The sequence below is a fragment of the Phocoena sinus genome, chromosome 3, assembly GCF_008692025.1.
Source record: "Phocoena sinus isolate mPhoSin1 chromosome 3, mPhoSin1.pri, whole genome shotgun sequence".
Lineage (NCBI taxonomy): Eukaryota > Metazoa > Chordata > Mammalia > Artiodactyla > Phocoenidae > Phocoena > Phocoena sinus.
In genome coordinates, this window is record NC_045765.1 from 145846603 (window position 1) to 145863335 (window position 16733).

The 16733-nt window shown below is 41.6% G+C and overlaps 1 protein-coding gene across 2 annotated transcripts in view; it reads left to right on the plus strand.

The window, feature by feature from the left end:
* The window catches only part of ADAMTS12 (ADAM metallopeptidase with thrombospondin type 1 motif 12), a 394308-nt gene that overhangs the window by 127740 nt on the left and 249835 nt on the right, over positions 1–16733 (plus strand). For both annotated transcript variants that reach the window (XM_032628621.1, XM_032628622.1), the window contains exon 3: positions 8824–8974. In XM_032628621.1, coding sequence (XP_032484512.1) covers positions 8824–8974 — 151 coding nt within the window. The remainder of the gene's footprint in view (positions 1–8823; positions 8975–16733) is intronic.

The window sequence follows — 16733 nt, forward strand, 5'->3', positions numbered from 1 at the left end:
ATTGGCAACCTTAATTCCATCTGCAATCTTAATTTCCCTTTTCTATGTAATCAACATATTCACAGTTTCTGGGAATTAGGATGAGGTCGTCTTCAGTAGGGGGCATTATTTTGCCTACCACACATATATTGTTTTGTTTTCTAGTTGTCTCCTTTTAACAATGTGCATTTTATTGTATAACAACTTGGGTAGTTTCTTATCGCGCCACTAAATGTTCCTGAACATGGTAATATGTGGGATTCTATTTTCCCGTGAGGAATATTTAAACCAAATAAATTATAGCTAAAACCCACAATATGCTATAAAGTGAAAAGCACAAACATTAAAATGCTTTTAAATTAGTTGGAATAATAATATTAAACCATAAACCCTATAAAACAAATGTGAATGTATTCTGTCCAATAACTGCATTTTGCATTTTCAATGTACCGAAAACTATAAAGCAGGCAAAGTGCAATTCTCCTGCATCATTTACAGAGGATAGAAAGCTAATATCTTGGCAAGTCAGACACTCAGAAAATACTTAGGTAATAAGAATTTCCCTTTCCTATGATTTAGAAGGACTTTTGAAATAGTGATTTTGATCACCCAAAGCCTCCAAAAGCTTAGTGGTATTATTATTTCCCTGTGGTTAGCAGTTGTCTTCAAAATCACCCCTCTGACTTTAGAGATTTGCTTTTCAGCAAATCTCTACACTACACTTCTCCCTCGTGTGCTGTGCAGTAAACAAGTGAAACTGAGAAAGGAAGTAGAAGTGGGAGAGTCCTGGAGCACCACTGATGGGCAGGACAGCCCACTCCGAGGACAACATGGGTACCACCTGTATGTCTCCTTACACACAGAGCTCTTGTATATTGACTAGCACAGGTGTGAATGGTCTCTTCCCCAGGACATTTTCTCACGGCTATGAAACATTTTTAAACAAAATTCGTTCCTGATATAACCCTGTTGGTTTATCGACTGATTAAGAACATCTCTAACCCTGTATTATTATTGCCTTTTAGTGAGTTTATTTCATGTAATTTCCAACTTCCTAGATTTGAGAGCAGTGCATGTTTTGCTCTTTCTTTCTTGCCTTCTTTCCATCCTTCCCACTCTTCCCTTTACCTCTTTTTCTGTAATTCCTTTTTTCTTTTTTGCAGTACGCGGGCCTCTCACTGTTGTGGCCTCTCCCCTTGTGGAGCACAGGCTCCGGACGCGCAGGCTCAGCGGCCATGGCTCACGGGCCCAGCCGCTTCGCGGCATGTGGGATCCTCCCAGACCAGGGCACGAACCCGTGTCCCCTGCATCGGCAGCGGACTCTCAACCACTGCGCCACCAGAGAAGCCCTCCTTTTTTCTTTTCTGTTGTATTTGTCTTTTCCCTCTTCTCTCTATCTTCCTCCCCCTGTACATTCTCCAGCCCCACTCCCTCTTCCCTGTTCTCAGCTGCTTCACCTATGGACCTGTAATTAGCAATGTAATTGGACAGACTGGTGACTGATATCAGGAACAGAATGTATTTTAAAAGCACTTTAAAATCATGCTTCCTAATTAAATATCCCCTAACATCATACTCTGTGTATAGCACTCAGTATCCTTAAAAGTCTTTCCCTAGCTAAAATGTGTGTTACCACTCAAACCATTGCATTTACAGAGTATAATGAAACATTTGATACATACTCTCTGGTTTTTAAAATGTCATGTGCCAATATGGAGATTAGAAAAATTCAGAAAGGCACAAAGAGGAAAACAAAATTTATGTGTAATCAAATCGCACAAAGAAAAGCACTAGCAAATGTTTTGAAGATCACTTTATTTTACCATAAAAGAGATATATATCCAATGTGGCAAATTCAGAGTTTTCAGCAAAAATATAAAAGAGAAAATAACCATTATCTAACCAGTCAGGAATAACTGTGATTGACGTCAAAAGATATATTTCTTTCCTATATTTTCTCTATATTTCTACGTAGTTGAAAGCATGCTTAATGTACAATTTTGTATTCTTTCATTTAATGTCATATAATGAACATTTTTCTATATCATTAAAAACCTAACACATTTTTTACTTGCTACATAATGTCCCCTTATATAGATGCTATACAATTTATTTCCCAGCTCTCTGTTGCTGGTCATTTAGGTTGTGTCTTGTTATTCACCATTATAAATAAAGCAGTGATGGATATCTTTGTGCACCAACTGTTTTCCTTATTTGAACCAGTTATTTAGGAAATAATTTTACAAGTGGAGTTTGGGGTCAAAAATGTGCATTTCCGAGGCTCTCAATCCATATTGTCCCAAATGTCAGAGGTTGTCCTCCCTCTCTTCCTCTGAAGTGTGAGAGTGTCTGACTGTGATAGGAGGGGTCATATTGACGGAAGAATTGCACAATTTTATGATGGAAAAAAATTCTAATTTCTCTTCCCAGACTTCTATTAGGATTCACCTTCCATCAATTTTAACACAGTTGTTTTATTTATCTATCTATCTATTTATTTATTTATTTAGTGGTACACGGGCCTCTCACTGTTGTGGCCTCTCCCGCTGTGGAGCACAGGCTCCGGATGCGCAGGCTCAGTGGCCATGGCTCCCGGGCCCAGCCACTCCGTGGCATGTGGGATCTTCCTGGACAGGGGCACGAACCTGTGTCCCCTGCATCGGCAGGCGGACTCTCAACCACTGCGCCACCAGGGAAGCCCTGAACTCATTTTATCAACTTTCTAGTGCAGGGATTTTTGTTTCCTACTACTTGGACTCTGAACTGCCAGCCAGCGTGTGGGATGTGGTCTTGTGTGTATTAGGGTTTGGGTGGGTTCCTCCAAAGAGCATTGGAGAGGTATGAGGACATGTAGGTTGATATTCTAGGGCTCTAACAGGGACAGCTCCTTCTATAAGTAGAACTGGTCTTTTGATTCTGTATGATCACAGCCCCAGTCCCTGGCTTTTCCTGGTACATCCATGCCCCTTCCATTCTGGCCTCAGGACAACGGCAGCTCCCTCACACAACCCTTGTTCTGCCAGATTTTTTTCCCCAGGATTCACTTTTTTTTTTTTTAAAACATCTTTATTGGAGTATAATTGCTTTACAGTGTTGTGTTAGTTTCTGCTTTATAAAAAAGTGAATCAACTATACATATACATATATCCCCATGTCTCCTCCCTCTTGCGTCTTCCTCCCACCCTCCCTATCCCACCCCTCTAGGTGGTCACAAAGCACTGAGCTGATCTCCCTGAGGAATCAACCTCCCTGACTTCAGACTATACTACAAAGCTACAGTAATCAAGACAGTATGGTACTGGCACAAAAACAGAAATATAGGTCAGTGGAACAGGATAGAAAGCCCAGAGGTAAACCCACACACATATGGTCACCTTATCTTTGATAAAGGGGCAAGAATATATAATGGAGAAAAGACAGCCTCTTCAATAAGTGCTGCTGGGAAAACTGGACAGCTACATGTAAAAGAATGAAATTAGAACACTTCCTAACACCATACACAAAAATGAACTCAACATGATTCATTTTAATTTTGGTAAATGTTACATTTTTTATACCTAGTTGCTTCTTTCAATTCTCTGCTGTGTGCATTGCTTTGGTGTTTCCAAGTTGGCTCCTGATTGGCTTGATCACAAAAAAACAAACTATTATAGTGAAATGTCACATTTTTTCAGTCTGTTTTTCTTCTTAGACAAGTCTTCAAATTTTCCTTGGATTCCAGTACTCGTCACTGTAGGATGCATACACATATGGATCCCTCTCTCTCACTAGTCAGCCACTCTGTAGAAATATGCAGTTCAGTATGGTAGCCATTAACCACCTGGGGCTGTTTAAAGATAATAATTAGAGTTAAATGAAGTTAAGAATTCAGTTCCACTGTTACATTAGCCACAAATCAAGTGCTCAATAGACACATGTGGCTAGTGGCTATTGAGTTGGACAGTGCAGATATAGAACATCTCTGTCATTGCCGGAAGTTCTATTTGACAGCACTGTTTTAGGAGGTAGGGACCAGATATGTATTGTTGCAAAACCTGCCTGGCACATGTGCGACCAGGTGGATGCACCAGAGAATGTCTTCCTGGCTTGAGCTTTACCTAGGGCTGCCAAGACTAACATGCAAAATCTTTGTGAATCGATGACATTACCAGGTTACACTCCCCATTGGCTCCATGAGGGCCAGTCAGGGAGCTCTTGGCATCAGAGCAGAGAGGGGGTTATTCTTGGAGGAATCTTCCCAGTGGTCTCATCTCTGTATGCTGAGGCTTCTGTCATCCCTTGACTTCTGACTTAGGGTCCTGGCTGTGTATTAAATGATAGGAAGTTTTTCTGCATCTTGCAACCCAGCAACAAAAAAGTTAATAACTCTGGAAGACTGTAATGGCTTTAGGATTGGACCAGGTGTATTGGAGACTATAGAAGTTCAATCTTCTGTCTGTGCCCTCGAAAAGCATCTGCCCTCAATGGCCTTTGTCTCCCCTGGGACACAGCACTGGAATCTGTATCATCTAGGGAGGTACCTCCCCTCACCTGCAAAGAGGCTGTGTGAGGTGGGGAAGGGTCTGTGATACAGGACTTAAGTTCTGACCTCTAGGCCCAGTGGCATCAGAGCTCATGGGCTAGTGTCTTGGGACATATGAGCACTATACCTTTTTAAACACAAACATTCTAGAGCTTTGTTGTTCTCCTTTCTGCTATTTTATGGATATCAGTCTTGTCTTCCTGGCTGGGTTGTAAACCTCGAGGGCAGGGGTCACTGCTCCTCTGAGAGCTCTTAGCACTGGGCTGGCCATGTGATAGATGCAGATTGATAATCAGTAAGGGTGATTTGGGGGTCTGATGTTATCTTCTTTCCTGTGTATATAGTGAGCGACAGGTGATGTCTTTCCCAGTGATCCATGTGCTCTAATTGAGTATCTTGGGTACCTCTTTATCCCAAATTAGTTTTTTTCTGTTCTTGATTTCAGAATATGTTCATCACCACATGGAGACATCATATGTCTTCATCTCCGTGGGAAGAAACAAATTGACTTGTTAACTTCTGAAATGTTCAAGTGAAAAAGGAATTTCTTTCCAGGACCGGTTGATGAGTTTTAGTGACAATGTTCCACTGCACACCTCCAGGGGGCGCCACTCACAGTTTTTTCTATGTGAAGAGCACCCCCTTGAGTTGTGCAACACAGGGCCCTGAGTGCTGGATTTGATAAATTCCCCCTATGTCTTTTACAATACCATTGTTTTTATCCTTTGCTCTGCCGTTTTCACCTGTGGTAAAACCTGAAGGCATGACAGCATAAGTTAGGTGACTCTTCAAGGTCTCTGGGCTTTGCAATTCTAGAACATTCTGTTCACAAATTGCTTGTAAGACGCTACCAGTTTCCCACTAGGAAAAATAAATTGGTAGTAAAGATTCTTAAGCTTCTTCCCCCTCCTTCCTTAGCAGAGAGCAGTAGAGGTTCAATGCCAAATGACTCATGCTAAGGTAGCTCAGTCCTTTGTCTCATCCCCACTGGTTGGGACTGGTAGGAAGCAGTATGAAGAGTCTGGCTTAATGGACCTTGAGAAATCCCCCTGCCTTAAATTTCTTCCATTGGCCAGTCCCTAACACTCGAAACGAACTAGAAGACATTATTTTTTTTTTTTAATATCAAGTAATGCTTCCTGTAAAGAATTAAGGATAGGTTTAAAACAAATGTATTAGTGTTAGAAATCAGAGTAAGGTTACCCTTGGGGATGATATTGACTGGGAAGAGAAACAGGAAGTTTCTTGGCTGCTGGGAATGTTCTGTTTCTGCGTTTAGGTGTGCCCTCTATGAAAGATTTATGGGACTTTACAGTTATAACTTGCATATCTTTCTGTATGTCTATAATGCTTCACAATACAGCTTATTTAAAACAATTCTTAGAAGAGAGCCTCAGGAAGCATTCACAGATATTTATAACTTAGTTAAAATAAGGAGGTGAGTTTATTTCCAAAGGACAGTTAGCAGTGTGCTGGGATACTGGATACTGACAGGAGGAAGAGGAGATGACGGAGGTAAAAGGGCAAACTTGTCCGCTTTGAGCTTCTGCCTGGGGCACATCCCGCTCTGGTTCTTCCGGGAACCTGTTCAAGCCCCCAGTGAATTGGATACCTTGTCCTCAAGTCTATTCTCATTCTCGTTCAAAGATATAAGAGGTGAGCAGTTTGTCGAGAAGACTGGAATGAAGAGCGGCTTCTTTGGTCCAGATCCAGAGCTGGCAGTGAAAGAAGGTGGTTCTCTTGGACAGCTAGCTTCAGGGAGAGAGTGGAGCCAGTTCTTCCTTCCGGTGGAAAGAAAACCAGTGTATGCTCTAACCAGAGCATGACCTGGCTCTGTTAGATGAGAAGAGGCCAGTGACCCATGGCCATTTGGGTACCAGGTGTACAAAGCTCTGTGTTTATATGTTGGGGAAGAGGGGAGGTGCGCAGCTCAGCTGGGAAATCTTCCCGCCTCACTCTCCCTGAACCAGCGATGTCCCTTCATCCCCTATCCTGTCCCTTCCCTTCTCCGTGACACACACGGGGTGCTGGGGCCAACAGCCCCACTTGCATATGAGCAGATGTTCTGTTTCCCCTCCAGCTGGTGGGTCACCCAGTTCTCCTAAGTCTCCATCCAGCTTCTGAGGAATATTTAGGCTGTACAGGTGATTTCCAGGTACACACTGGCAAAGCTGGCCTTGTGCAGGAACGGAAATGGAAGGAAGCCTTTAAGAAAATGCTTGTTTGGCTTTCAGACACCCTCATTCATATTGCCCATAAAATAGTTATTATGTTCTCAACTGGTGCCCCATCTGTTTCTTCTGCACCACCTGGGGCCAAAATTTGAGGCTGGAGAAATACCAATATATCCTTCTTGTTGATGCTATTTTTTTTCTTCAAGGACTTTAGTATTAGTTAGATGGCAGTTGCACAAAGGGACCCCACACCAGCCGTCCCCAAGGAGTCCTTGCCTTACTATTTTGTTTCCATGGAACAAATGAGCTTCATTAGCAATAGGCCCACCATCTCTTTGTGTCCCTGGTCTTTGTCTCAGAGTAGAAATAGAACCCAATCTCAGTCCTGCATAAGTCTGTTTCCAGCTAGTTTATTGTAGTCTGGACCTTGTCAGTGCTTCCTGTCCCAGAGGTATTTCCTCAAAGAAAGAGGCTGAGGAAAAAAAATGTCGTGTCTCCTGAGAAATGCCAGCAAATGTGAAGTCAGATATAACCGCTTCTGGAGTTGGTAGTTAAAATAATACCACCCTGCATTTGTAAAGCAGTTCGCATGGCACTTGATAAGCTTCAGCTCATTTGCTTCTCCTAACAGCCCTATGAGGTGGTAGGCATTATCCACATCTTACAGGTTGGGTGACCCATTCAAGGTCACACAACTCTTCGTATGACTTTCAGTAAAGTGTTCCTTTTTTTCTGTTCTCCCTGTTATCAAAGATACGTTAAGGTCAGTAATCAGAGTAGGAAGCCAATTGTGAGGTTTATGTTTAGATCTGGTTGTATTACCGGTACAGTGCAGGAAACGTTTTGGAAAGACCCCCAAGTCCAAGCCTGTTCAACAGAGAGCATCTCCCTTCACAGAGCCCCTGTTGCCTCCTGACCCCACTCACCCCATCTTCAGACTCGTCTGTGTAGCAGAGCATCCCCAGCTTGCTGACATGTGGTGAGGAACCTTGAACTTTGGGACCCGTTCATATTTTTCCTAACCTCAAACTTTCCAGGTTTATTTTTGCAAACTTACTATTCATTGAACTGCTATAGTGACTCCGGAGACCCTAAGACAATGAAAAGACGTAAAATCTGAGATCTGGCAAGAGTCTAATAACAGATAAGACTGTGGGCCACGCCCTTTTCTAGGAGCTTCACATGTATTAACTCATTTAATCTTCACAGCATCCCTTGGTTATCCCCATTTTTCAATTGAAAAGGCTTAACCTGAGCAAGACATTTGTCCCAAATCACAGAGCTAAAAAGTGGAGGAGCTGGGATGTGAACCCGGGTTAATTCCAGAGTCTGAGCTCTTGGTCACCTCAAGGTGAAGCTGCAAGGGGGGCGTCGAGGGCAAGCCCTCTTTTTCATCAATATAGAATTCACATCCTGAGAGCTAAGTCCATCCTAGGAGATCATTGGCAAAGCAATTTCTAAACATCTTAAATGGGCACTAGGAAATTTTCCCAAAGAGGAAACAGAGTTGTCGGCTATACCGCTTCTAGATCTGACCTCCAAAAAGAGTTACTCATCGCCCAGCATTCTCCAACTTATGGCTGATTCCCGTATCTGTGAAATGAGAGTGCCCTCTTTAGACTCTTGGAAACTCAGGCTCAGATCAGGAAATTAGTATTATATTTCTCTGTTTCCTTGAGAGCAGAATGGCATTACACACTTCAAGTCAAACCGCTGCTCACTTACAGGTAAACGTTCCCAAAAGTTGTCAGTGAAATATGGATTATAAGTACCAGTTCCATAACAGGGCAACCGGGAAGCACTAATTTAAGATTCATAGATATCCAGCAATGAGTTATAGGGGTGGAGGGAATCCACGAACCTGAAAAATTATATGCTACCTTTGGATATGTGTGTATATATACAGTTTTTTCATTAGCGTCTCAAAGGGATCATGACCCCAAAACATTTAATAACTATGACTATGAAGACATTTCACTAAATTATTTACGTGTAGCTCTTCTGTGAGATCACATGGCAGACGATGAAAGCACCGGTCTTATGAGTTTCAGGCCTCATCATAATCTATATAATTTTCACTTTACTAATTTTCTTTGCCTCGGTAAAGAATTGATTCAAATAAAACCTTTGTACTGCATGTATTTACAGACTGGATTTTTCCATCTGCCACATGGAGACTTTTTCATTGAGCCTGTCAAAAGCCATCAGCTGGCTGAGGGAGTATACCACCCACATGTCCTGTACAGGAGGCAGAGGCCGGGCGTCCCAGAGATGAAGGAGCCAACCTGCGGATTAAAGGGTACTGTGACTTAATCTCCTCACTGGTTGGAGGAATTTGTTCTGTTCTATTATTGTTTTTTTTTTTTTTTTTTTTACAACGAGACCTGCTCTTCTTCAAATCTGTTGTTATCTCTTCCCCATTCTGTGGCCAGAAAATATGTACCCTTGTACCCTTCACTTCTCTGTACTCAAGTCTCTGTATTCTTAATGGGAAAGGGAAAAGGGATCTCTTACATCCTTGCCACATTAGTTGATGATATTTATATGGTATTCATAATGGTAAAATTTTTTTTAAGCTTCTTCTGAATCCCTTGGAGGAAAATAGTTTAAATTACAAACGATGCTTTGCAGTATCAAGCAATGTTATAATACATTAGCATGGAATATTACTAGACAGCTTTTCATATCTGCATATGGAAAGCAGATTTAAATATTTGATGATGCTGATAATGATATGTGAAGAGAAACTGAGAAAATACCAACACGTTATCAAATGATGAATTCAGCTAAGGTTCTTTTGGCTGCGTTTTGTTTGTAGTCCACTACAAAGTATGTTATCTGCCCCCGTGTCTCGGGAATGATCTGAACTGCTCCTCTCTGCCTTGTACTAAAGAGTTTCAGGTAGTTTTCAGAGCTAAACTGACCCAAGTTATTCCCTTGAGACGCCAATATTCTCTTTAATATGTAGGAGATAATAGTAATGCATAAAGGGCCACTGGAAATTGGGACTTTTAAAAAATATTATTTAGTTTCTCCTTTCTTCAGAGGAAAAAAAAGTACTGGACTAGGGAGACAGTTACCAAAAGGAATCCATAATATTATTTATGTGTCTCAAGGATTTAGAAACCGTGGACCTCAAAGGGAAAATAGATGAGGAAGGAATTAGGGATAGTAGATTCTGATAAGCGTTTCAGAGGACTCGGAACTTGAGCTTTGCCAAGTAGGAGAAAGAAAGGACAAGGGGAGGAGTAATTTCTCTGCAGACATCATCCAGACCCTAAGATAGATGGTAACTTTCCTGGGAGTTTCTTCTGTAATCTTAGCAGAGTATATGCAAGCAATAAGAAATTTTTGAGTCTATATTTTCTGTATACAAAAATGGACAGCTGCTTAAATCCCTTAACTTTAATAAGCTATTGGAACTCTGACCTAAATTAGATAACTTACTATCTAAATCTCCTTCCAGAAAGCACCAAGAGAAGAGACGCATCATCTGGTCGGTCCGATTGATTGATGTACCATTCTAGATAATTTAGTTTCAGTGTGAATTTTTAGGACTCTGTCACCAATCCGATCATCTGGAAGGATTGGAATAGTTGGAATAATTGCCCAATTCCTATTGATAATTGCCCGATTCTTATTAATCTTGGGTGATGGATGACACTTCGTATGTGTGATTTGATAGTTTTTAGATCACTAGGTAATTAATATGGCGGAGGGAGTTACTAGGACAGTGAGTGAATTTGGCTGGGTAATTTCCCCTGTAGGCATGGCTGCTCTGTGAAATGAGTTAGGCTATTCCTCATCCAACCACTTGAACCCATTCTCTCCTTTATAACTCCCCTGTTGAGGTAGAGTTGAGTAATAACGTGTTGAAAATGGCATGCGTTTAGTCATAAAGGCAGAAGAGATGAATAGGAAAATAATGAGATTTACAAATGTCATGCCCCCAGTAGGTCACACACAATACCACAGTTATAGTGCTTGCAGTACCATTTCGTCATTGTGCTTCTAGGGCAACCTTAAGGCCTACCACTACTCTGAAACTTTCTCTGATTAATCCCACCTTGGAACAATCTTTGCACTGTGAATTTCTCCACACACATCTTCTAAAAGATACTCTCTTATACTTCTTTAAAACCCAGAATGTCAGAAGTGAACAGCTTTGTCAGAAGGACCTTTGAGAGTGCCTAATGTAGCCTCTTTCTCTCACCAAAGAAGCAACCGTGGCTCAGAGGAGGGAGTGAATTTTCAAAAGCATCGAGACAGTTGGTGTTCAGAATATAACCAAGCTCCTAAGTCAAGGTTCTATTACACCTCGGGCTTTATACTCTGTCATGTTTATTCTTTAAGTCTTCCTTGAATATAAATCTTGTTTTATCAACTATCTGGAAAGCCCCATTAGAGTAGGGGCTTCCCAAACAGTATGTAACATAGTGTTAGGTGCAAAGTGGAAAATCAGTAAATCATTGAAATGAAATGAAGAGTGACTTGTAGCCACATAGATGAATCTAGAGTGTGCTGGCATCCAGTCCACATAACATAACAGAAAAAAGAAATGTGTGATTTCTAGATGTTAAGGAAGTGTCAGTTCTTTGTGACGATCTCCCTCCCTAAGACAATAATTGTGACTCAATACTAAAATGACAGCTAGAGATTGCAGAATAAGCTGATGTGCTTGTGATTATTCTTAAAGTATACTTGACCTTTGGAATTTAAAAATCTTGGTATACCGAAATGTGCTTGGTCTCCCCGAAACAGGTAATTGCAGTGTTCTTGTACCATGTTACCCTGCAGAGGGGATGAAATTCACCAACACTAGGCATGTCATTAGCCCACGTTAAGGTACACCTCGTGCTTAGGGAAGTCAGTGCTGCCAGATAGAATTACTGTGATTGTATCAAGAAAGACCACCTTTCCTTGTGTAAAACATTCCTTCTTCGTAATGTTCAAAACAGGAACACCCTTGGTATTGAAAAACAGATGTACTTTAAAAGTACTCTAGTACTTCAGGAGAGAAAGTATATCAATTACTTTCCCCTAAAATGTGTCCCTTCACTTACGTTTATTTCCCAAATAGAAAGGTACTCAGGAATTTCATAATAAGTCCCTTTTCAATATGGCCCAATGTAATTAACTCATTTTTTCCCCCAGAACTTTAATGTGATACTATTTTGTTATCGATTTGATCAATTTGAACTAGAATTTCTTAACCAGTTTTGTTTGCTGTTCTGAACCTTGTATTTGCCGAGCCCTGTCAAAGTTCTTGCTTACTCCAACTTTCTGGAATCCATGTTAAATCATGGGAAAATACAACTTGCCGGAATTAAATCTAGAGCACATTTCAAAACCTCATTTTATTGACATTGACACGCTCCCTTCTCTTAGGGTTTTTAGTGGCAATGTATCACACTGGGACGTGAGTGGCTCTTAGATGGAAGTATCCGGGGCAAGTATGGTTTTTGGGACCTGGGGAAGGGGAGTCAGATAGGTCAGATGACAACAGTTGCAGGGTCATCTACGGCAGAAAGGGGTCCAGGTAGGTAAAATCAGGGTTTGGGATTTCATGCATCAGGGCACTAGGCTAGAAACACAGGGTCTGTTTCCTGGCATGCGTTTTTTTCTTTCTTTCTTTTTTTTTTTTAACATCTTTATTGGGGTATAATTGCTTTATAATGGTGTGTTAGTTTCTGCTATATAACAAAGTGAATCAGCTATACATATACATATATCCCCACATCCCCTCCCTCTTGCGTCTCCCTCCCACCCTCCCTATCCCACCCCTCTAGGTGGTCACAAAGCACTGAGTTGATCTCCCTGTGCTATGCGGCTGCTTCCCACTAGCCATCTATTTTACATTTGGTAGTGTATATATGTCCGTGCCACTCTCTCACTTCGTCCCGGCTTCCCCTTCTCCGTGTCCTCAGGTCCATTCTCTACATCTGCGTCTTTATTCCCGTCCCGCCCCTGGGTTTGGCATGTGTTTCTGTGTTCAAAATTTATTCATTCATTCAACAAGTATCTGTTGGGTATCTTCTTTATGTCTGGTGCTCTCCTAGGTTCTGTGGGTACAGTTGTGAATAGGATATAAATCTTGGTCTGAAGAGTTGACAGCCTGGATATAGGGTGTGGGTAAGTAGGGATCTGGTCCAGGTTTTTGTTTTGTTTTGTTTTGTTTTGTTTTTTTGTACGTGGGCCTCTCACTGTCGTGGCCTCTCCCGTTGCGGAGCACAGGCTCCGGACGTGCAGGCTCAGCGGCCATGGCTCATGGGCCCAGCCGCTCCGCGGCATGTGGGATCTTCCTGGAACAGGGCACGAACCCGCGTCCCCTGCATCGGCAGGCGGACTCTCAACCACTGTGCCACCAGGGAAGCCCTGGTCCAGGTTTTATCTTTAAAATATGTGATAAGACCATGAAAGGAAATGAAATTTTAATATATGTATTGGGCTTTTTGTTACACCACACTGTGTTTGTGCCAGGACATGTAGCTGTAATTCATTCATTTTCTCGGTTGTAGATAGTCCATTATGTGACTCTTCCACTTGGACTAGTCTCCTGTGAGTGGATCTGAACTGCTTCCAGTTTGGGGCTATTATACATTATGCTGTACAGACCACCTTGTACGTGTTTTTTAGAACACAGATTCATAGGGTTTTCCAGGGCATATACCTAGTAGTGGAATGAAATCATTATCTCATAGGATATATACATCTATGACCTTACCAGATGATGCAAAATTGCTTTCCAAAGTTGTTCAAGAGCAGTGAATCTAATAGTTCCTATTGTTCCATATTCTGTCTAATACTTGATATTCTCACTTATAAATTTTGCCAGTCTGGTGAATATGAGGTGATATCTCTTTATGCTCAATGTTGAAGTTACACATATTCCATGGTGGAGTTGGGTCCCAAATCTATGGCTTGCGGCTATAGATTCTCCATGAATAGTTTGCTACCCTGTACCCAGAGTTGAAGCCCCGAGAGCCAAGTTTAGGTTTGCTTACTTGGTTCTTTGTTTTCTGGTTCACATTTTCACTTAGTAGATCCTAATCTGACTTTTCACCTATGTGAGTCCTAAACTTGCCTCTTTTCTCCAGAGCAGAAGCAGGGAGCAGCAGTTGCCCCAGATCAGCAGTGAGCCTCAATGCATCAATCGGGGTTAGCCAGAGAAGCAGCACCAGTAGGAAGTAGATATTGAGAGGATTATTGCAAGAAATTGGTTTACATGATAGTGGAGGCTGGCTAGGCAAATCCAAAATCAGTGGGCAGGCTGTCAGGAAGGGCAGGCTGCAGCTTTCAGGCACAGGCTGAAGCAGCTGTCCATGGGCAGAATTTCTTCATCTAGGAAGTCTCAGCTCTGCTTTTAAGGTCTTTTAACTGATTAAACCAGGACTACTAGATTACCAAGAATAATCTTAAAGTCAACCAATTATGGACTTCCATTACAGCTACAAAATGGCTTCACAGCAGCACCCAGGTTAACGTTTGGTTGAATAACTGGGACTGTACCCTAGCCGACTTGACACATGGAAAAGGTCATCACACTACATCTTTTACTTTTCTCTCTGAGTTTCTCTGATTTCTCTGTATTTTTCTCTTTTTGATTTTTGACCTCTAAGGACTTACCCCCTTTCTTAATGCTGTAAGCTTTGTTAGGGGCTTAATACTGGGAGAGTTTTTCAGAATATCTTGTCTACCATATTGAAGTCCTGGGTGGATTTCTTACCTAAGTCATTTGGAAATCTTTGAGTTGCTTTTTAAGTGGCCTGCACCAATATTAAGTATTATAATAACATTAACAATCGCTCATTAGAATTAGCGTATCAGATCACTAATCTTATATCGTGTTGCGAAGGTATTGTTTATAGTTTTGTTCCGTATGGAAATTGAGTGAGTTGAAGATCTAAGCAATCACCACACTCCATGTTGAGTCTAAAATGCACTGTTAGTTTTCCTTGGCTAACAGCAAACTTTCTTGGTACAACCAAGAAAGGGAGAAAGAAAAAGATGAATTTCTTGATTACCTGATTTCCGCATGATTATAGCTGCTCTATGGTGATCCATGCTATTCCTTGCTATGAGGTAGTTAATATTTTAATTGTTGTTCTGTACTTTTAATTTTTTCTTTTAGTGAAGTGTCACGTTATTTTTAATTACCTGCTTTCGGGACTGGTAGGAGGATTGGCAAAGTGCTTCAAGATTTACTAGTGAGAGGAATGAGAAAACTTTTGGAGAGAATTTGGGGAAATACTTCATGTGTGAATGTATGGGAAGATAAAATGGTCACCCAGTGAGTTTTGTTTGCTTAGTGAAATCCAAGACCAAGACTACAGGAACTCAGAGCACCGACATCTCAGCACAGTTGCTTTGTGGCAATGAGATACTCACTTATCCAGTCAAAAGCCTTTATCCATTAGCCAGACCTCACCATGGTAATTCCTTTCTTTGCATTTTCCCAGCACTTGACAATTTTGGACTCATTTCAGGTACATGCATCCCCGCTCCCCAAACAGGAAACAGCTTCCCGAGGGAACATGACATCTGCTCATTTTACCTCCTACTGTGCTCTGTGCTGAGCATGTACCGTCAGAGTGGCTGGGACTGCACCGAAGTTTGGGTAGAATCTGGAAAGGCAGAGAACACTGGGGAGTGCATGCTAGGCTGGGAAGGGGACTTAGATCAGTATGAGCAAAGGATCAGTTTCAACTAAAAGATGATTCCCTTATAGGGCAGAAAGTTTTAAGTTTGAAGAAATGTTATGTGAGTTGTTAGCTACTAAACTCTACTTCACTTCCTACAACTCTGTAGGGAAACACGTGAGGTATCTTGATGAGTAGTGGCTCCTGGCTTTGCCCTTGGTCATCCTTGTGCTTCCATGTGCCTTGGGTGGGGACGAGAGCAGGTTTATCCTGTTCTGACCAACCTCTGGCTTCCTCCTGCTGCCTGCAGAGACTGAGGCAGTGGTCTCATCGCTCCATCCCACTCTGGTCTTCTTACCACTGGAGCCATCAGTGGCCCTTACTGGACAGTGATACTGTCCCTAAAAAATGGATGACTCCGTCTCTAGCTTCAAAGATCTGTGTGGCAAACAAACTCCTGGGTTTTCTTCTTTTATTCGTGTCTTCAATCAACCCACATTACCAAGTCTTGTCATTTCTGCCACCTAAATAGTTTTCTAAATATGTCTCCCTTCAACATCATAACCTCTCACTTGAATTACTGCAAAGTCTCCCTGCCCTTGATCTCGTCCATTATAAATCGGAGAAATATTTCTAATACATAAATCAGCTCATCTTTCTCCCATGCTGAAAGCTTTCCAGTGTACCCTCAGAATAAAGACCCAGCTGTTTAGTAAGTTTTAGGATCTCCTTCTCTGTGTGACTTTTGCCTTTTTCTCCAGTTTCATCTCTTATCACTCCAAATATAGCCTTGCCATCCTGAACTAGTGTTCATTCCTCAAAGAAGCTGCCTCCAGCCCTTGCCCTTATGTTCCTTCTTCTGAAACATTTTCTCCCCAATGCTTTACTGACTCACTTCTGTTTTTCTCTAGGACTCATACATGACTTCCTTTAGAAAACCTTCTAGACTGCCCCTCCATCTGCATTAGGTGCCTCTCCTGTGACTATTATCACCAGTTGCTTCCCCTGCCACAGGCTTTATCATATGATGAACATCTATCAGTGTCGTTTGCTAGGCAATAAGATCAACAAGGATAAGAATCACATCTGCTCATTCACAGGTTGGTCCCCAAGATCTGGCAGAGTTTCTGGCCAGGGTAGGAACTTAAAAATGTTGAACTTCTAAGTATTGATTTTGTTTATCTTCTCAAAGAACCAGCTTTTAGTTTTATTGATCTTTGCTATCGTTTCCTTTATTTCTTTTTCATTTATTTCTGATCTGATCTTTATGATTTCCTTCCTTCTGCTAACTTTGGGGTTTTTTTGTTCTTCTTTCTCTAGTTGCTTTAGGTGCAAGGTTAGGTTGTTTATTTGAGATGTTTCCTGTTTCTTAAGGTAGGATTGTATTGCTATAAAATTCCCTCTTAGAACTGCTTTTGC